The sequence below is a fragment of the Sinocyclocheilus anshuiensis genome, unplaced genomic scaffold (assembly GCF_001515605.1).
Source record: "Sinocyclocheilus anshuiensis isolate Anshui unplaced genomic scaffold, SAMN03320099.WGS_v1.1 scaffold807, whole genome shotgun sequence".
In the NCBI taxonomy this organism is placed as follows: domain Eukaryota; kingdom Metazoa; phylum Chordata; class Actinopteri; order Cypriniformes; family Cyprinidae; genus Sinocyclocheilus; species Sinocyclocheilus anshuiensis.
In genome coordinates, this window is record NW_015551077.1 from 680,015 (window position 1) to 700,312 (window position 20,298).

Here is a 20,298-nt window from a genome sequence, read left to right on the forward strand (position 1 = left end):
ACTTAATCACACCAAAATGATGGACTTTAAGGCATCATATTGATTTTGATTGTGATTGTTTCACTGAAAGTTGGTTTTCATCACATCTATTTTTTGTTCTTATTTTGTGTTTTATTTATTTATGAATTTATTCATGTTCAATGTCAATTGTCATTCATTAATGTATTCAGCTAATAACTGTTGTTAAGAGCACTGATAATTTTGCATGTCAATAAAAACATAATTCACACAACATGCTGCTGTTGTTATTGTTTTAATGTAAAACCCTAACCGAGGCTCCACTCTAAGATGCCTCATTACTGATTTTCTGGAGCTCAGCCATCCAACTACACAGACTGTCTACACACTCTCAACAGGTAAATAATTTATTTCTTAAAATGTCTATAAATTATAATTTCAAATGCTAATTGGTTTCCTATGTCTTTTCTCTTTTTAGTTGAAGAGAACATGTAAGTGTGACCAGCTCTATTCAGTTAAGTATACTCTCCTCTTCTTCACTAAGTAAGTAACAAAGATATTGGATGTTTGGTCCATTTTGTTAGATATGTTTTATTACTAGGGTTTATGCATAAACATACTCAGCTATCCCTTGACTTTATATTACATTTTCCTTTTAACATTGTGAAATGCTCCCATATACTTTTCTCCTTCATAAACAATTGTTTTCACATAAACAAATGAAAGGAGACAAACTGTATATCTAAACTCAATTGTGCATTTCAGATGCTGTCACATCCTGCAACCTCGTCATCTGCAGAGAGAAACTGCCAATCAGTCACACCAAAATACAGATAATGATTAACTTAAAGGCATCATAGAAGGTCTTCAATACACTATTTTATGTTCTATTTTGTTTTATTTCTTTAAGCATTCATTTATGTTCAATGTCCATTGTCGTTCATTAATGTATTCTGCTATTAACTGTTGTTAGAACACTGTCATTTCTGCTACAATTTCACGTCATTAAAAAAAGTACCTAAATGACACGTTGTTGTTGTTGTTGATTTTATGTAAAACCCTAATAGACACTTCAAGATATTATAAAACCTGGCAGATAGAGGGGTAAAAAACAATATTAATAAATAATATATACAAATAATACTAATTAATTAATGATATTAACATACTAATATTAATGAAAAACTATCATTAAAAATGTTATTTATAACACCAATAAGGTACTATATAGCATTTTCACAGCATGGTTCTATATGGAGCCCTATAAAAAAGGTTATATTTAGCACTAAAAAGGGTTCTGCTATTGTTACAAGCCGAAGAACCTTTTTTTGGTACTGTTTAGAACCATTTTTCTTAAGAGTGCAGGATGAGTCATCGATATACAGCTGACTTTACTTCTTGAAGTTTAGCTAATGTGAAACCTGATATAACTAAACTTTTGTGATTTGTAGTGATAGCAACTCCAGTCCGCCTCCAGGACGAATGTGTGGGGAATTCATGTTATCCTAACCTCGGTGACCTCATGGTGGGCCGTGCCGCCCAGCTCACGGCTTCTTCAACCTGTGGACTCTACAGACCACAAAACTATTGCATCCTGGGATACCTAGAGGTCAGTTGTCGAAAGTGCAACACTTTAAGAGGTCCAAATGTAAGTGATGTGGTTTAAAATATGTATGTATTCAGAGTATTAAACCAGAAATGAAAGTAGATTCGAAGAGTTGCTCCCGGAACATGTTGGGTTTGCAGGGAAAGACTTCTCTGGATTTTGCTACTACACATCACTTTGAAACTCTGAATTTTTTGGGGGAAAAAATATCACAAATTCAAGGTTGTAAATTCCTAAGTCCTTGAAACCTCAAGCGTATGCATTTCCCTCAGGACTCCGAGTACAGTTTTCTCAGAAATATTTGCATAACATCTTCCCAAGCCAAACTACCCAGAATTCAGTTCCATCCCAAAGTGGTCTCTTTTCAGCACCCACACTGAGATTAAAAAGAGACGGCATGCTTTTTTTCTTTTTTCAGTGTGGATTGACAGCACTCTGGCCGACCCGTTGGGTAATACGTACTACAGACAAGTTCTGATGTGCCTTCCTGAGCTGTCGTATAGGTCATTACCTCTTCTCTGCCACAAGACTAATTTATACCCGTTTCCATATTCCCCTTTCCTCCCACCTCATACCCCAGGCCCTGTCTATACAGGTGATAAAGCTGGTATGTGGGTGTGTCGTTCAGCACTCATTTTGTATATTTACACTACTTTACTTGGCCTGAAGAGCCCACCACAATGATGCTTACAATAACAGCTGGTATAAATAAAAGGAAGCCGCAAAAACACTGAATGCATTTCAGTTGGTTTCTAAGGTGTTAAAATGAGATTACTGATGTGATGGACAGCTCTTGTTCATACACACCCGCAACAAAGACGTACCCCCGCATATCCCCCCTCATTGTCCCTACTATATTCTGCTTTACTTCAGGAAATCCTTGTGAATTTTTACCAGGAGACACTAATTACATAGAATAATACATTACTGCAGGAGCTTCTGCGACTCACTCACTGTATGAAGTTTTTAAAAGAATAATTCACTCAGGAAATTCTGTCTTTATTTGTTCATTTTCTCATGTTGTTCCAAACCCATAGAAGTTGCTTTCTTCCATGGAACACAAGAGGTGATTTTTTTGAAGAACATCCTGGTGGGTCTTTTCAATATAATAAAAGTGAATGAAGACTGCGGCTGTCAAGCTCCAAAGTAAACCCAATAAAAGTAGTCTATAAGACTCTGTGCACTATATTCCAAGTCTTCTGAAACCATTCACTGGTTTTGTGTGAAGAACAGACTGAAATATAAATCCTTATTCAGTTAAAATCTTGCCATCCACGCTTACTCTCCTTGGCGAGTTCATATTGTGTTCAATCTGTGAACGAATCATTGTTTTCAGGCAGAGATTTTCAATGAATCAGTTGATCCTGATCAAAAACCGATCTGGGGTTAATTTCCCAAAAACATTGTTAACCAACTATGGTTGCAATTTCCATCACTACCAGCATTTGGTATTTCACAAAACCATAGTTCCAACAAACATTTGGAACTATTTTAGTTTGTCAAGGAAATGAAAGCACCTGCGATTGAATCAAACATCTCAAAACAAAGTAGTCCTCAGTTGCCATGCTTGTTATTTACTGCTATAATCTGACATTAATTTGATCTCAAAATGCTTATTAGCAAAATTTATTACTCCACCACCCGCCTTGCGTCATTAACGACCTGCTATATTGTTGAACCAACATGGATCGAAAGAAAGATGTGCAACAAAGTTACTATGGTTTCTGGAAACAGTCAAGATCAGCGAGTTGATTTCTCCAACGATGCATTCCAGTGTGGTAGTTAAGTAGCGAGTTATGTTACTGTATGGGAAATGCACCCTTGAATGATTAATTCGTGAATCAGACTGATTTGGTTCTCCAGTTCATCTCATTGACCAGCCATAACTGTTAATGGAGCAGAAAACCAAATTTCATTTTGTTCATCACACTAAAGTTATTACATATTGCCATTTAAAAGACATTATTGCCCTTTATCTACAAATTCAGAATGAGCGCAAGTGCTTCATCTGTGACTCTAGGCGCCCCTACAATCTCCAACACAATACCAACAGCCACCGCATAGAGAACATCATCACCACCTTTCAACCTGAACGCAAGATGAGCTGGTGGCAGTCCGAGAATGGTGTATTCCCCAAACGAACCTCTTTGTATGAACTTATTTTATTGTAAAATTCTGCTGGCCAATTTAGACTTAATTTTGATTCATTTCAAAATACCAGGTGTGCATGAAGTCAGCATTCAGTTGAATCTGGAATCATTGTTTCAGTTTAGTCATCTGATATTGACGTTCAAGGTACATTCAACGCTTTCCATGTCTTATTTAAATACTTTCATTTATTGATATTTTATTTGATAACAAATGGTCTTAAACAGAGTATCCGGCCTGCAGCCATGTTGGTCGAGAAGTCAAAAGACTTCGGGAGAACCTGGAAGGTTTTCCGTTACTTTGCGGAGGACTGTGCCAACTCATTCCCCGGTGTCTCTGACGGACCAGCAGACAGTATTGATGACCTTATCTGTGATAGTCGCTACTCTGGGGCAGAGCCATCCACCGATGGAGAGGTATAGTCAGAGCAATCCAGAATTATTCCAACCTCTTCAATTATTTGTTAACATACATTTCAGGTTCATTCTGACTGTGCTTTTCATCCAGGTGGTGTTAAAAGCCTTGGATCCCAGTTTTGACATCCATGATCCATACGACCCTACTGTACAAGGTTCATGTCTCGTTTGAAGATGTTTTGTTTGTTTTAGAAAAAATACTAATAAAAATGTAAAGCCAGGATGGTACCTTAAGGCATGTCCAACAAGCGAAAGGTCTCGATTTATAAATGATGAGCTCATAGCGGGCTAGACACTTTAAAAAAATTCACTGTTAAGAAAATTTACACTATTCAGACTTGTCATAACGTAGTCCACTGGTTCTCATCAGCTTTCAGGACCCAGATCATAACTAATGCACCACTGATATTTAAATTTTGGCTGATATCGATAAGCCAATAATTACTCGTGTTATGACCAATACCGATAAATTAAAATATCTAATATCGGCCGATAACAGATATGCTACCCATATACCCTTAAACAACACAGGTAATACTTCTTATGGTCCTCAGAGCTGATCACCCTGACGAACCTGCGAGTAAACTTTACCCATTTGATCACCCTGGGCGACACGTTGCTCACACAACGGAGAAGGAACCCACAGGATAAGTACTATCATGCCCTCTATGAGATGGTGGTTCGGGGGAGCTGCTTCTGCAATGGCCACGCCAGTCAGTGCATTCCCGTGGACGGCACACGTGGAGATACTTTCAGTGAGCCCGGCATGGTGAGCATACTCCTGCAGGAAAGTCTTCTCCTGAAAGAAAGTCATACTCCTGAAAGAAAATCACGTATGAGACCCCTTAATAATATCTGAACTGTTTCTCCTAGACAGCATTGAGATTAAATGGAGATTAATGGAGACATTACATTTCTCCTGAGCCCAGATAGTCTCATATGTATCTTCTTTACACTTTCAGAGGAGATCTTAATGTCTCATACTGTGCTCATATTACCAAAGTCATGAAAAGTCTCCAGTAAGTTTGAAACAGTTCATTTCGTGTCCAAATTCTGCCACATTTTTTGTTCTTTACACTTTTTCTGAAAAATATGTATAAATATAGTTTTTTTTCTTTATAGGGCAGTTAACAATAATTACTACCTGTCATGCTTCAGTGTAGTAGAAAAGGATTTGCTCTGCTTTTATAGGAGCCTGTTTTTATTCTTAAATTAGTAGCTTAGTTTAAAGAAATTATCCATGCTTTATAATGATTGTTTTGTATGATCTTTTGATATCACTTCTCTCTGTCTTTGCTCAAGGTGCATGGTAGATGTGTTTGCCAACACAACACTGCAGGGTACAACTGTGAGCGTTGTCAAGACTTCTACCATGATGCCCCCTGGAGGCCAGGTGGAAAAACAGATTCAGATGTTTGCAGAAGTAAGCGGCACAGCGATTCAAATGGCTGGAGGCACTCATTAAAACACTGGGAGTAGCAATGAAAAGCCATATGTAACTCTTCCTTTAACGTTTCAGGATGTAACTGTCATGGTCATTTGGAGAAGTGTCACTTTGACTTAGCACGCTATCTGGCCACTGGTGGGGTTAGTGGTGGTGTGTGTGATGACTGCAGGAACAACCGTGCTGGACCCCAGTGTGAGCTGTGTGGGCCGTATTACTACCAGGACCCTCAACGCTCTGTGGACGACCCCAACGCCTGTATACGCGAGTGATCTAATGAACAATAAAATCCTCTAGACGTACTAAGGAATTATTTTACTGTATGTTTTTCATTGTTGTCCTCTAAAATAATCTTTCCATTCAGGTAGAAATGCTACTTAGATGTTTCCCATTTTGTTCTTGTCCACATCCAGCTTGTGAATGTGATGCCGATGGCTCAGTGGACCGTGGTCTGTGTGATCCAGTGACTGGCCAGTGTGTGTGTAAACAAAATGTTGAAGGAGAGCGCTGTGACCGCTGCAAGTTTGGGTTCTACGGGTTCAGCCAGGATGACCCTAGTGGCTGTCAGTGTAAGTGTTCTTTCACCCACAGAATGGGACTTTGCAAAATGCTTTGCGTTGACCTACATGCAAAAGGTATGCATCGACTTATGACTTTTTATCAGATTCATTTATACATGTCCAGTGTGTAGGTGTAATTTCATGGGAACTATACGCACTGGCAACCCATGTGATCAGCAACAGGATCATGCATCTGCGAACCGTTTTTTTTTGCCCAGTGTGACCAGTGTCTGGTGAGCTCAACCTCTCCAGTTCGTGTACGTTTTGATCGTTTGTTTTTCAATTTGAAATGAAATAAGCAGAAACGAGAAAACGGCGCCTTTGTTTGTTTTTTAGTTTGTTAAAAAAAAAACTAAAAAAAAGAGATTTTGGCTTGATTTTTTATTTATTTTTTGGGGGGTAAAAAAATGGGTGGTAAATTGGTCAACCAAATCTGAACATGTGACATCATCTGTTGTTCCTCAGTTCTGTTTAACAAAATAATAGTCCTCTGTTGCTATAGCAGTACTGAATCTTAAACTGTACAGGGCAGGTTCTAAATTGGACTTTCTTCTGTGCATCCTAACTCATTTCACAGAAATATTTATTTCAGAATTTTTAATCTGCACCCAGCCTGTTTTATTTAGCTGTGCGGAGTTAAATCTGTGTGGTGAAGCTGCAGAGCAGATGACAAGCACAGATCAATGTTCAGTCAAGTATAAATACGCAGCAGTCATAACTTTTCTTTTAGACAATACGCTCAGTTTTGGGTAATGGATGGTCATTGCAAAAACTGTAATGCAAATTCGCTGAGGGTACCGAGGATGGTGAATTTAATTTTTACTGTTAATAAATAACTAACTCTTAAGACTTGAGCTGGTAGTCGGTGTTACACCGTGTTCGATTGCACCGATTGCAGCAAACTGTAAAAGCAGGCGCTGTTTTCTCGTTTCTGCTTATTTCATTTCAAATGGAAAAACAAACTATCAAAACGTACACGGACCCTCTCCATTAGACCACAGGATATAAACTTAAATAGTCATTTATGCTTGGAAATGTTAATATTCTACTTTGTTGTCCAATTTTTCAGCCAGGTTACTGGGGTCTGGGAAACACAGTCTATGGCTGCTTACCCTGCGACTGTGACACTGGAGGGGCACTGAGAACTGAGTATGATTTTTCAGTTTCCTTTCTGCAGCAAACCACTGATTAATTGTTTACAAGTCTGTATGTACATATTCACACAGATGTTCCTCAGTGGATGGCCAGTGTGAATGTAGGCCTAATATGGTAGGCCCAAACGTAGTGAGCCAGCCCCTGGATATTTCCTGGGTCCTCTTGATTTCTACATCTATGAGGGTGAACATGCAGCACCTCTGGTGAGAGACTGGGTTTGGCTGGATGTGATTTTTGTACTAAATTATATTCTTAATCATTCATAAGAATGAAGAGACCCTCACGACTGAGGGTCATTTCCACTTGTGCTTCCACAGATGGCAATTTCTCCATTTATACAAGCCCCTCCATTGGTCTATCCCCAGAACAGAAACTGTACGACCAACCAAGCTCCCTCTCTGCCCTTCTGCCCCGAAACCCTCACCAACACCTTATAAAGAAACTGAACCCCCAACGGTGAAGCCGTCTCCGACCTCATTCAACCCCCATGTAACACTACCCATCTGTGAGCACTACTACAGACAGAGGGGTTATGACTTCAAGATCATTAATGGCAGGGTTGTGTTGGTCAAGCGTGAGAAACGGCGAACTCAAAGACAAGGCCAGGTAAAGTTTGAACTGTCAGATAAACAACCTGTCCAAGTTATATTGTTACAGAATTGAATGTGATTGTCTTACTTTGACATTCCCATGCAGAGGACAATGCCCTTTGAACCAGGCTCACCTCTTCAGATCATCCTGCGACAGCGCACCCCAGATCAGCCCATCACTTGGACTGGACTGGGTTTTCTGCGAGTTCAGGATGAGGCTGGACTTAGATTTTATGTCAGCAATATACCAACTACTCTTGACTACTATGTAGTTGTCCGCTATGAACCAGAGGTCAGCCAGTCTTTTCATTAAATATTTGAATATCAATGTTTGTTTAAAATGTTTTGGTCCATTTCACATTTATGTACTCAAAATGTTATCTTTGCAGTCCACTGATGATTGGACAGCTATTGTGAACATTGTATCTTCTGGATCAGGGGACAGACATTGTCCGAATGACCCGTCCGACAAAATGTTTACTCTTCCAGGCTCTGGAAGGTGAGATTTTTGTAGGGTATATTTTGCATATGTTTAACAGGTTTCCACTGAGTGCTAATTTAGTAAAGGAATAGTTCAACCAAAATGAAAAAATGAAAATGACATATTTCATGTCAAGTAAAATGATCTATTTCTACTTCATCTAACTACTATTCACATACAAGACAGCCACTCTGGATCTTCCAGTGTGCCTCAGTGATGGTAATCAATACCATGTGGACTTCACTTTTAGAAAGAAGCCCAATGCTGATCCTCAGACCAGCTCATACATCCTGATTGACTCTGTAAGATTTCAGCCAATCAGATCTTGTTTTTGCAAGATCATTTAAAATGATGGAATTGAACATTAGCTGCCTTTTGTTTAGTATATTTACTATGTTTAATTATCCCATTAAATTTCGCCGTAGATGGGCCTCATTTCCAAAGTGGACTCCCTCCCAAACTGCTCAGTCATATCTAGCTCAGTTTCAGCAATACCACTGTATTGAGTTGGGCACACAGGCAGGACAGCACACCCTTCCTGAAGTATGCGAGAAGCTTATTGGAAGTATGTCAGCTTTCATTCACAACGGTGCAGTGTGTGAGTATCGTCTAAATTTACATCACAGATATACACACGCATTTATTTCCACAATGCATTGTTACCATGTGCATACTATGTGTATCTGGGTAAATCAACAGCTTGCAACTGTCATCATGTTGGAGCGTATGCCTCATCTTGCAGTAAATTCGCTGGACAGTGTCAATGCAAAATCGGGTTTGTTAGATGAGGGAGACAGTGCTGGGCTGCTCCAGGACAGTTTTGAAAACCACTGCATTTCAGACATGTTCTTAAATGTGACTCATATATAACAAATACTCACATGCAGTTTTAAGGCAGCTTTAATCCCCTTCAGTTCACTGTTGTTCTACTGAAGCTCCCTCATCAGCTGTACCTTTTCTGCGCTCGTTTGACTAGCACCTGGTGCTGAGGCGAAGTTGGAGTGCACGTCTGAAAATCTCCCGTTTGATGTGGTCGTAAAGACGTTCTGCATCTAAATAAATGCAATTCTTGTCAAGAAAAAAAGAGACAGAAGCAGCAGTTGTGAATGGGGTGGCCTGCCCTACCCTGTGTTAAATATTTTTAACGCATTAAACTGAAAAAATTAATTGCATGCGTTAATTTTGACAGCACTAATATAGTATATATATATATAATAAGGAAACATAAGTAAGGAAATTATATTATAGAACAAAAAGTACTTTTTTAGGAAATGGCAAATATTCATAAACTGATAATTCATAGTATTTGTTTAAAAAAGTGCCAATTAACAAATCGAATTGGTCAAATTAACAAATCTAATTGGTTATATGCAGAATTAATTGTACCCCTATATATACACATAACTCTTGTCTAGTTATATCCAGTACAATTGAGATGAATGATTATAGTAGTCTTGTACAGTGACCACTTTTATCTTACATGTCTTTCTACTCACACCTCAGGAACTAAACTGAGACCATTGACCCAAACATAATCATTATTGATCCAACCGTACTGCTCAACACTGACATCAACAATATCCGCCTTGATTTCAACAGACTGTTGAAGAATCTCAGGGAGAAGACCAAAGAGATTCCAGTCACAGATGTGACTGCTATTAATGGTTTGTAAATGAAAAGAGTTAAATCTCAATGATTACCAACACAAAAAGCTGTTGTAGCAGAATCATACTGTCATTTGTGAACAATATCATTATAAGGCATTATGAGCTACTTATGCAACTATTGTGTGTGTCATTTCTAGATATTTTGAATAAGATCAAAAAGCTCTTTGACGAATTCACTGACATTGAGAAGAAAGTGGAAGCAGCTAAAAAGGTCCAAGAAGCCTCCAGGAAGATGAGAGAGAATGTTACATTGGAACTTGCAAAGTGTCGCATAGGAGAAATGGATAAGCTATAGAGGAAAATGAAAGCTCTGAGTGTTGCCAACCTCAATGAGAAGGTGAATGAAGAGTAAAACTGGGTTTTTGCAATTTGAAGAAATATGTGTATTGCAGTGCCAAATTTTCTGCCATAGGTCTGTGGGGCTCCAGGCAATGCAGAATGTGAAAAGGCTAAATGTGGTGGAGCTTCGTGTGGGATATGCGGGGGGCTGGCCTGTACGGGGAGTTTACCCATCAGCCTCAATGTCTCCAAAACCAGCAGAGATGACCGAGAAGAACATTACAGATCTGTGCAGTAAACTCAAGGAAGCTGATGCTAAGGCACGTCAAAAACATACCAGTACCTTACTACTTTATCATTTTAATGCATATACTTTATGCATATCTTTGCCTTGTGGTTCAAAGTGTCTATATTAGGGTCTCCAGAGGAACTTTAGGTTGCATCTTTTAAAAAAGAAGCCACAAAAACTTTTGTATCATTTTATCTTTTACATGTAATAGTGTCTATATTGGAGTCTCCAGAGGAACTTTACTGTAGGTTGTTTCCTTTGAAAAAGAAGCCACAACAACTTTTGTATCATTGTATCTTTTACATGTAAAAGTTAATCCTTGTTCTGTTTTCTTTTCTTTTTACAGCTCATGAGCACCTCAAAAAATGACTAATTACATCAAATATCAAGATGAGGATCTGATGAATAAAATTAATCAGACTAAAAACAAATATGAGGAAGATAAGATTGACCCCAAGAACCTCATAGAGAAGCTCAAGAACTACCTGAGAGGTACTGCATGTATCTGTTGCTAGCTTCTGGTAAAGTTTGCCTGGTCTTTGATCATATCCAGTCAGGAAAGAAACTGGATAGTTATTTCGTCTACTCACCTCAGGTCACAGCCAAATCAGTAGTAGTGTTTTCATTTTGTGAAGCACAAAATCAAAGGTCCAAGCTTCTCTTTTTCATACAACAAAAGAACATGACAAATGTACCATAAACGTAGTTCTCGAGCATGTGAATTGAGGAACAGATTGAAATTTAAGTTGTTATTTGCTGTAATCCTGCCGTCAGCTATAGCTCTCAAGTCTTATTCACACTTGCGCTAACCTTGTGTTTCACAAAACATCTTTTCCTGTAAAAAACATCACACTGTGAAAAAAGCTGGCCAAAGGATAAGATTTGCGGTTTTGTACACATGCCCAAAGCCCCTGCAGTTACATACATCTACAGCTTGGTGGTGCTCACGAACAGACTATTTTGCAACAGTGAATAACAGACAGAAGAAAAATCCAGAACCTTGTCTCTGTTCTCTTGTATTTGGTGTCGTTTGATGAAAACTGTAGCAAAAACAAAAATCTGAACGGCTGTTTGAAAACATGTTGTTTGACTTCCTGTCTTCTCAATGAAAAGTGGGTGTCAGAAACAGAAAGTTGTGCACAGCTGCCCTTTGTGTAGCGCTTTCTGTATGTCTGCTTTTCCATAAGCAATTTACGGAACCTACTGTCAGACAGTTTGCCATTTTGCTATTGTGTTGAAAAGAAAATCATATAGACTTGGTGTGACGTGAGGGATGAATCTGAAGAATGAATTTTTTATTTAGGATGAAACTACTACTTATATTTACATTTAGAGTAAAATAAAATGCACATGGTAAAATGTAAATTTAATTGAGTATTGTACCTCAACAGATGAGCTGGTGAAGCCAGAGGACATTGAGAAACTGGCCAATGCTGTGTTGTCCATTCAGCTGCCCAAATCCCCTGATGAGATCAAGGACATGATAGAGGACATCAAGAGAATCTTGGCAAACGTCACAGACTTCAACGATGATCTAGAGCACTTGGAAAAACAAGCCAAAATTGCTGAAAACATTAAGGAGAGGGCCAAAGAAATCTTGTGAGGCTGCAGTAATGAAGTCTATGTGTCAAAGCTGTAGTTTTTACCATTTCATTGTGCTTTATAAAGCTAAACCTGTGTACACCAGCGTCACTAATCCTGTTTGATTGTTGTATAACCAGGAACAGAACTGAGGCTATCAATGTGAGGGAGATAGAGAAAGCACTGGATGATACAGCAAAGCTCAATGACAAGATTTTCAGTGATGTGGACAAAGCTAAAGAAAACAATGATATAATCAAGGGCAAAGTTAATGAGGTAATGGTTTATTTTGCTAAACAATACATGCATGCGGAAAGGAATTTAGAAGTGAGTAATTATATAATTTGTTGCTCAACTTCATGTCATTCCAGACCTAAGGTGTAACTTTCAGACATGTCGTCTTACACCATTTTATTTTTTGTGTGAACTATCCTTTTAAAATGAATACGGATTTCTTTACTTTTTGATTTGTTGTTTACCTTTCAGTACATTTATTTTGAGAGATAATTGCTACTCTTTCTTGTCCCAATAAACTGCTTTATAACTATATTTTATCATCACTTTCAAACAGACTGAACCTAAACTAAAAAATATTGAGGATAATTTGGATTTGACTCGTGCCAGAAAGTTACTGGATGAAATCAAGGCCTTTAAGGATAAGACGTTGATGAACAGAGCTCAGGGGAAAGAGGCCAAAGATAATGCCAATGCAGCACTCGGCAGTGCCAAAGACGTAGAAAAGGTAAGTCACACAAGTGTAAGGCATTTGCGAACATCACACAAAGGAACGATGGAATCTCCGCATTCCATCAGAAAACTAACCTCACTTCTCAACTATATGAGAGTCGTAAAAGATGAACCATGGTCAGCCCAGGCGCCAACTTTCTCAAATGAGTTCCTGTCTCGCTCTGCTTACTTGTGATAATTGCAGAATATTGAAATAAGTGAAAAGCTGTTATTTCGAACAGTATGTGTTGTACGACACTATATAGAAGTTATTAACAAAACCTGCAAATCTTAATTTCTCCACATAATAAATTGGAGCCTCTGGTTAATGTATGCATGCTCCGCCTTGCAAGAAGGCAACTGGAAGGTCGCATCGAGGGACGGACTTATGCCGCGGATCAAAACCCAATGCAGGACAGATTTGCTTGCTTGCTCTCGCCTGTCGCCGTGTTAAGAGCACTCCAACTTGTGCGTCATGTAACTCCGTCAACTCTCATTCTAAAGAAACTGTATGTTTGTGTGTTTTAGCTTAGTTTTGATGTAATCTAGAGTAGCCAATAAAATTCATGTTTCATTTATAAAGAAGTCTTGTCTGGTGTCATATAATTTTAATGTTAAAACCTTTGCCAAAAGATCCTTGGTACCTAGCTCGTAGCTTACTTATAATAATTACTATAATAGCTTACTTATAATAATTGTATTGACCGTCAACTCTCATTCTAATAATCTGTTTGTGTGTATGTGTGTTTTAGCGTAGTTTTGATGTATTCTAGATTAGCCAATAAAATTCATGTTTCATTTATAAAGAATCATTGTTTGGTGTCATATAATTTTAAGGTTAAAACCTTTGCCAAGATCATTGTTACCTCTCTAAGAGCTTACAAATTATCATAATCGTATTGACCTGTGGCCGGGGAAAATACATATTCAATTTGTTAAAATATACTGAGGTCACGGCTCGCTAGTCGACCCTTGATTTAAAGTGTAAAATAACAAATTTGGAATCAGTTCTAATCAGGTTGGCTTCGAATCTCCAGATCCGAGTCCTCTCAAAACCTAGTCTAGTCTAGTCTAGTCTGCTTTATTGTCAATTCTTCCACATGTACAGCACATACACACATGCTTATCCGATAGGGTTTATGTATATGCTTTATGCGCTTAGAGACAGATAGACGCTACGAATACGTACAAAAAAACCTGAATAAATAATAATAATTAATTCCCTTACAACTGAGTTAATTTCATTACACAAGCACAAGAGCAAATTTTGTATTTAAATAAGCTGTGTGTTGGATGTGCAAACATGGTTACTGTTTAAAAGTGTACTAATAGTAACTGAAAAGATGGTGCAGAGCTGCCTTTAGTTAGCATGTTTAACCTGTTCTAAGTGAATTGCTTTTCTGCATTGGTAGGATCTTGAGGAACTGAAAGAGCAGTTTGAAAAACTAAAACTGAATAGCACAAACCAGAATGTTAATGAAGAGGCTAACGAACGTCTGAAGAACATCACAATGGAGGCAGAAACACTGGCTAAAAATCTGGAAAATAAAATGAAGGAAATTAAAGGTACAGTATCATAAGAAGCAGTGTGCATCTGGATTTAACAGTATTATGGATTTCTATAGGTGTTCATTTCTTGTTAGCAAAAAGCTAATTCGTCTTTATTCTTGTTGTTTCAGACTTGGAGGAAAGGATTCTGGTTGCAGCTGAAAGAAAAGAGGAAAGGATGAAAGATTTGGAGGCACTCCAGAAGGAGGCAGATGACTTGAGGAACTTTATTGTTGACAAAGTGGATAAATACAATCTGTGCTCCACTTAAGCCTGCAAGGGCTTCTCTTCCTCAAAATTAGAGGAAGCAGTTTTAGTGTTTGTGATGGAAGGATGCCGAAGGCAACGCAGGACAAAACTGCCTGGGACTAGGATTATAGGATAAGTGCAGTCCTTTTACCCTGATCCTTTATGGGCTTGCTGACTTTTTGTTTACATATAGTGCTACGAACTAGTTCTCATCAAGCCCCAGAAATACTTATTGACCGTATTCTGGTTCTGTTCAGTTTAAAAAAAAAATCTGTTTTTCTTAATAATTTTATTTATACTATATTTTTTAGCAAATTATAAGTCAATCTTATGTTTGAGAAGTCTCATATAGGTAATGCAAAACCCTGACTGTCCACAAGAGGTCGCAAGAGTAAAATTTAAAACCATGCAGCATTGTTTCCTGCACTTGAATTTAGAGTGACACAGCAAAACAAATCAAATTTTACTCGAGTTATTTGCTGGATGAATTGAATAAGATGAGATAAAAAGAATGTGTGCTGCAAAACACATTGTACGCCCCCACGTCTACGTCACAATGTGGGAAGATTTGCATAACGCCGCCCAAATGTTAACACAAAGAAAGAAGGCGTAACTTTTATTCTCGCTGTAGTATTGTTGTTGCCGCCGCCGCCATGTCGTGAAGGCGCTGTGTGTTTCGTTGTGAAAGCGAAACTACTTTGTTTGGCCTTCCAAAAGAGGACGATATCTGCTTCGTCATGCCTGGAGCTGATCGTGCTGGTCGCTGAGGAAATTCATCAACTTCGCGCTGTCGATCGCCGGATCGGCTTTCACCGTGGACGAAGCGGAGTCCAGCCCGGGGTCGATTATTAGATTAATTGATAAATTAGTCAATAGATTAATCGAAATAAAAATAGTCATTAGTGGCAGCCCTACTAACGATTCAAACATGAGTTTTGAGCAGTGTAGAGTAGCACTTGTTGTTTGTCATTTCTCCGATCACAAATGCAGACATGGTTTTCATCACAATATGGTAAGGGGCGTAACATTTCCGTCACACGCTTGAGGTGTTCGGCCACTGGATAGCTGGCCAGTCAGAGCACACCTCGCTTTTTCAGACCGATGAGCTTTGTAAAAATCGACACGTTTCAGAAAGGCGGGGCATAGAGGAGAAACAATAATGTACAGTATGTGGAAAATAATGTGTTTTTTGAACCTTAAACTGCATAAACACATTTCATTAAACCAAATACACAAAATAATGTTCTTTTTAGCAACATCATATGACCCCTTTAACTAATAGATCTATTAGTTAAAGGGGTCATATGATGTTGCTAAAAATAATGTTCTTTTTAGCAACATCATATGACCCCTTTAACTAATAGATCTATTTCTACCTGATTGTTAAAAATAACTTATTGGAGTAACCTAATGTAGTCAGATTGATTCAGCCATATTAAGTAGTATTTTTGACTTTGAGATAATTTAGGTGTTACAACTTGACTGAACTTTTTTTTTTTAGGTCAGACAGTCTGCTGAATGATTAAACTGTCTTTCAGGTTGCAGAGGGATCTGCAGATATTAGTTGTGTCACCTCACCTAATCTCTTCCTGAAGTTTACAAAGAGAAAGCAAAGAAAAACGCTATGTGAGCCGGTTAAGGTGACGGGATGTAGGATGAATGACCTTAAAATGGAATCAAGTTAGGTTTCACTTTTTACACCGTGTGCTTTGGAGGACTTGCCTAACTTAATAATATCCAACCACTTTTTATTGCCTTAATATACTGATAATCCAAATTTCTGGTTTAATTCCTAACATCTAAACTAACTGGTCATTATTACACTAATTTATCTCAGCCAAGACAACCACCAAATCCACATGAACCTCCTGCTCTTTGACTCACATTTAAACTGGCTAATTACTGAGGAATCCTCCCTTATTTAAGGCCATTTCACTGATCACAGGTCAGTTCATATAAGAATATCTGTTAACTTAATTGTTAGGACTTTGTAATTGTGCGCGAGAAACTAGTTTACTATATAAAACGTTAATTATACCTTTAATAAAAACATGTTGCAACCACAGGATTTTGTCTTTCTCTTAACATTAACAACAAATACCACGAAGTAGCCTACATGGTTTTCTAGAAAACGTACCACTGTTGTACCATTATTAGTACCATGTGAATGAATGTAGCAGTCCATGGTAGCATTTGATATAATTATCATTATTAAACATGGCATAACCACAATTAAGGTAAATTGAAAATAACTTAATCTGGCATTTCGTCGTTCGCAATATACAAACTGAAAGTCTTGATTGGGGCTAATATGGCTATATTACTAATTCGGAGCGACAGACTTCAATCTTTTCCTTAATTTTTAAAGCACAACCCCGAATAACTTAATCCCTCTCTATTTGATGAGGGTTAACTATCTTTGCTGAGTCTGAGGTACCGTTTCAAATCCCATCAAATGGCTCGTTTTCATCACTCTATGCAAATATCTGCTATCAATGTTATTCATTTGACATGTACAGTCGACTCGACTGTACTTAAACTTATACTTCAGCGCTCTTTTAATTACTTTTATCCGTTTTTGACTGACCGTTGCTTACCTCAAGACCACCGCCGTGGATGGGGGAGGGAGCGCGCCGGCCGAGTCGAGGCGTTGTGCGCATGCGCGGAAGATCAGCTGCGGAGGAGAAAAAGTTTCGCGTTCAGTCTGCGGTGCGGGGATCAGACTCAGCGCTGCAGCCTCCAACCAAAATCTGGATTACTGCAGAAAGAATCCAGAAACATGCTCTTACAGTTTGCAACCCTTTTAAGTAAGTTTTATTTTAGTTTTGCTGAGGCTCTTTATATAGAGATTTCAACTGCCACAAAGCATATCTTTTTGCAATTTGTTAACTTTCAGTTTATTCACTTAAACTTTCTAAAGAAAGTCAATATTAGAATTTATGTAATTTTACAAATTATATGTATTTTACACCTTTGCCTGTTCACTTGTGATTTATATTTGCTGTTGTCTTACACAACTTTCTTTTTTTATATTTAAGGTTTAATTGATATACTTTACTAAATGCATCTTAATTTAGATAGCAAGCTGGTTGATGGTCCATTAAATATCTAAGTAAGTAAGTGCGTATGTCAATTTAGCAGCCTCTTTTTAGCTTTCCTAAAACTGAAACTTAAAGGACCTTCAAAATATAAGCAAACAAAGTCTATATGGTATTACGTTTCACTTCTACTGATGCATATAAAAGTTTTTCTTCCACAAAGTTTTAGGGGCATGGGCTCTGGCAGATGTGCCTGAGCTGGGAGATGTTTGCACAGAGGGGAGCTGTTATCCTGCCACAGGAGATCTTCTCATTGGAAGAGCGCACCAACTCTTGGCCACCTCCACATGCGGACTCCAGAAACCGGAGCCCTTTTGTATCGTCAGTCATTTGCAGGTAACCTGCGTGCTGCAAATCAAAACCGTTATCCTTCATTGTTGAATAAATACAGATGTTTTACCATTTCAAAAGTGTCAAAAGTCTCAAAAACATTGATTTATTGACTTTGAATTAAAACTACAATGAGCTAACATCATTCCATAGTGGTGGAAATGATAAGGACTTTATTTTTCAGTTTGTATGAAGTTGCTAAGACAAGCATTAATTTTATGGTAACGTCATGTCATCAATTGCTATATGTTCATCCGATATGAAAACTGCACCCCTTGTGGGCTCTATACTTGGCCTGATAATTGTATTTTAATCAGCAATATGTGTTTTGTTCCCTTTGTGGGGTTTCTCCCAACACCCCTTGGTGCTTTTATCTGGAACATCTTTAGAAAGAGCTTTTTTGCAGCGTTTTTTTTTTTTTTTTTTGGAACATGGATTTGTTTCCTGCAACCCTTGAATGTCTAGACTACTTCCTTCTAGACAAAATGCCTTAAAATGTTATGTGGATCTTCTGAATCTTCAAAAATACAACCTTCAGGCTTAAATAGGGGTTTGTTGATGCTATGGCTGAATGATAATCATGCCACACAATAATAGAGAGATAATTGCTTCCAAGTTTTGTCTCGAGACCAAGAATTGCCTTTACACCATTGTATCCGTTCCTTTGATCAGTTTATCTTCATCTCATTTAAAAGTAGGTGGTGTCATCAAAGACAAACCTTTGCAGTGCCCATATTGAGTTGGAGCTCATGGCATGCAGACAGTCATTAAAATGGTGGTGATGATGTTATCTATCTCCCTCCCTCGTGAGGTCAAATGGCAGTTATGAGGTGGACAGGAACTCATTTTTATGCACTATTCAAATTACAACAGCATATATGTTCAAATTTTCAAGCTAATTGCCCTCAAAGGAGCCAAATTGCTTTAGTATGTTTTTAATTAAGAGAAAATGTCACAAAGCAGCTCTGAACATCTGGACAGCACATGAAGCCAATGCTCTCTGTAGGCCATCAGACTTTGAAAAAGCTGTGTCATAAAAATTAGACCAAGTGGGTTGACTTGCTTCAGTATCTCAGAGACCCTTACAGTTATTCATTTCATTTGGAGAAGTTCTTGTGTCACAAGAATGCCATTGACATTATCTGGTTTTTCCACCCCCTCCATCACAGGAAGAGAAGAAGTGCTTTGTGTGCGATTCCAGGGAGACCTACGATGAGAGCATGCACCACATAACCAGCCACAGAATTGAAAATGTTGTGACTACGTTTGGCCCGAACCGCCTCAAGACTTGGTGGCAATCGGAAAATGGTGAGTTGTGTTGTGACTCCAAACAAAACAACTGCTCATCTTCCTTTCTTTTCAATACTATTGAGTACTATTTGCGGTGTTTTCTCAGTCTCGGATGTGAAAGACCGCACTATTCATGTAGTTCTCATGGGAATGTAGGAAGGCTGTGAAACAAGGTCTTATTAGAGGGAACTCTCTCCCATTAGTGTGTCCGTTAGTTCCCCTATAATCAGGCCAATGGAGCGACTAACTACTTCAAAGTAGTTGTGTAATTGCTGACCAGTTAAGGTGATGACCAGTCTTTAAAGTGTGGAATGACAGCTCTTTTTCCCTTGGGAACGAGTTTTCTACCTGCCATTGGAAGATTGTGCCATTTATCTCATGCTGTTTCAAACCAATTGAAAAAAAAAAAAAAAATTTTGTCAAGTTTATTCTCATCTAATAATAAATTATACAAATATATTTTTAAAATAATTTTAAACAATAAAACTAAAATTTGATCATTTTCCTTAGAAAAAATACTTCACTGCATGTATCACTGCTTATTAATATTTATCAAAATCAAAGTCATGTGACTCAACCAGTATGCAGAAAAAACATAAAACAGGAAATATCAGGACTACAACAGAAGTCAGTACGTCTCTTAAAATATTAAAGAATTTCATCTTTTTATGACAAGGTTAGTTCAGGTTGTAAAATGTCATGTGGTGCGACTCTGAAAATCTAAAGACATTTCTAAATGAATAATTTATTATAATTGTAAAAACACTTTTTACCTTTTTAAATATATTTTAAAACTTAAAGGGGTCAGATGATATTGCTGAAAAGAACATTATTTTGTGTATTTGGTGTAATGAAATGTGTTTATGCGGTTTAAGGTTAAAAA

The 20,298-nt window shown here is 38.0% G+C and overlaps 1 protein-coding gene and 1 pseudogene across 1 annotated transcript in view; both read left to right on the plus strand.

The window, feature by feature from the left end:
- LOC107662474 (laminin subunit beta-4-like) overlaps window positions 1-14,751 on the plus strand; it is an 18,139-nt pseudogene extending 3,388 nt beyond the window's left edge.
- A 2,592-nt stretch (window positions 14,752-17,343) lies between these two features.
- The window catches only part of lamb1a (laminin, beta 1a), a 39,648-nt gene continuing 36,693 nt past the window's right edge, over window positions 17,344-20,298 (plus strand). The window contains exons 1-3 of the mRNA XM_016452487.1: window positions 17,344-17,504; window positions 17,959-18,131; window positions 19,295-19,433. Of these exons, the coding sequence (XP_016307973.1) occupies window positions 17,477-17,504; window positions 17,959-18,131; window positions 19,295-19,433 (340 nt within the window). The 5' untranslated portion in view covers window positions 17,344-17,476. The remainder of the gene's footprint in view (window positions 17,505-17,958; window positions 18,132-19,294; window positions 19,434-20,298) is intronic.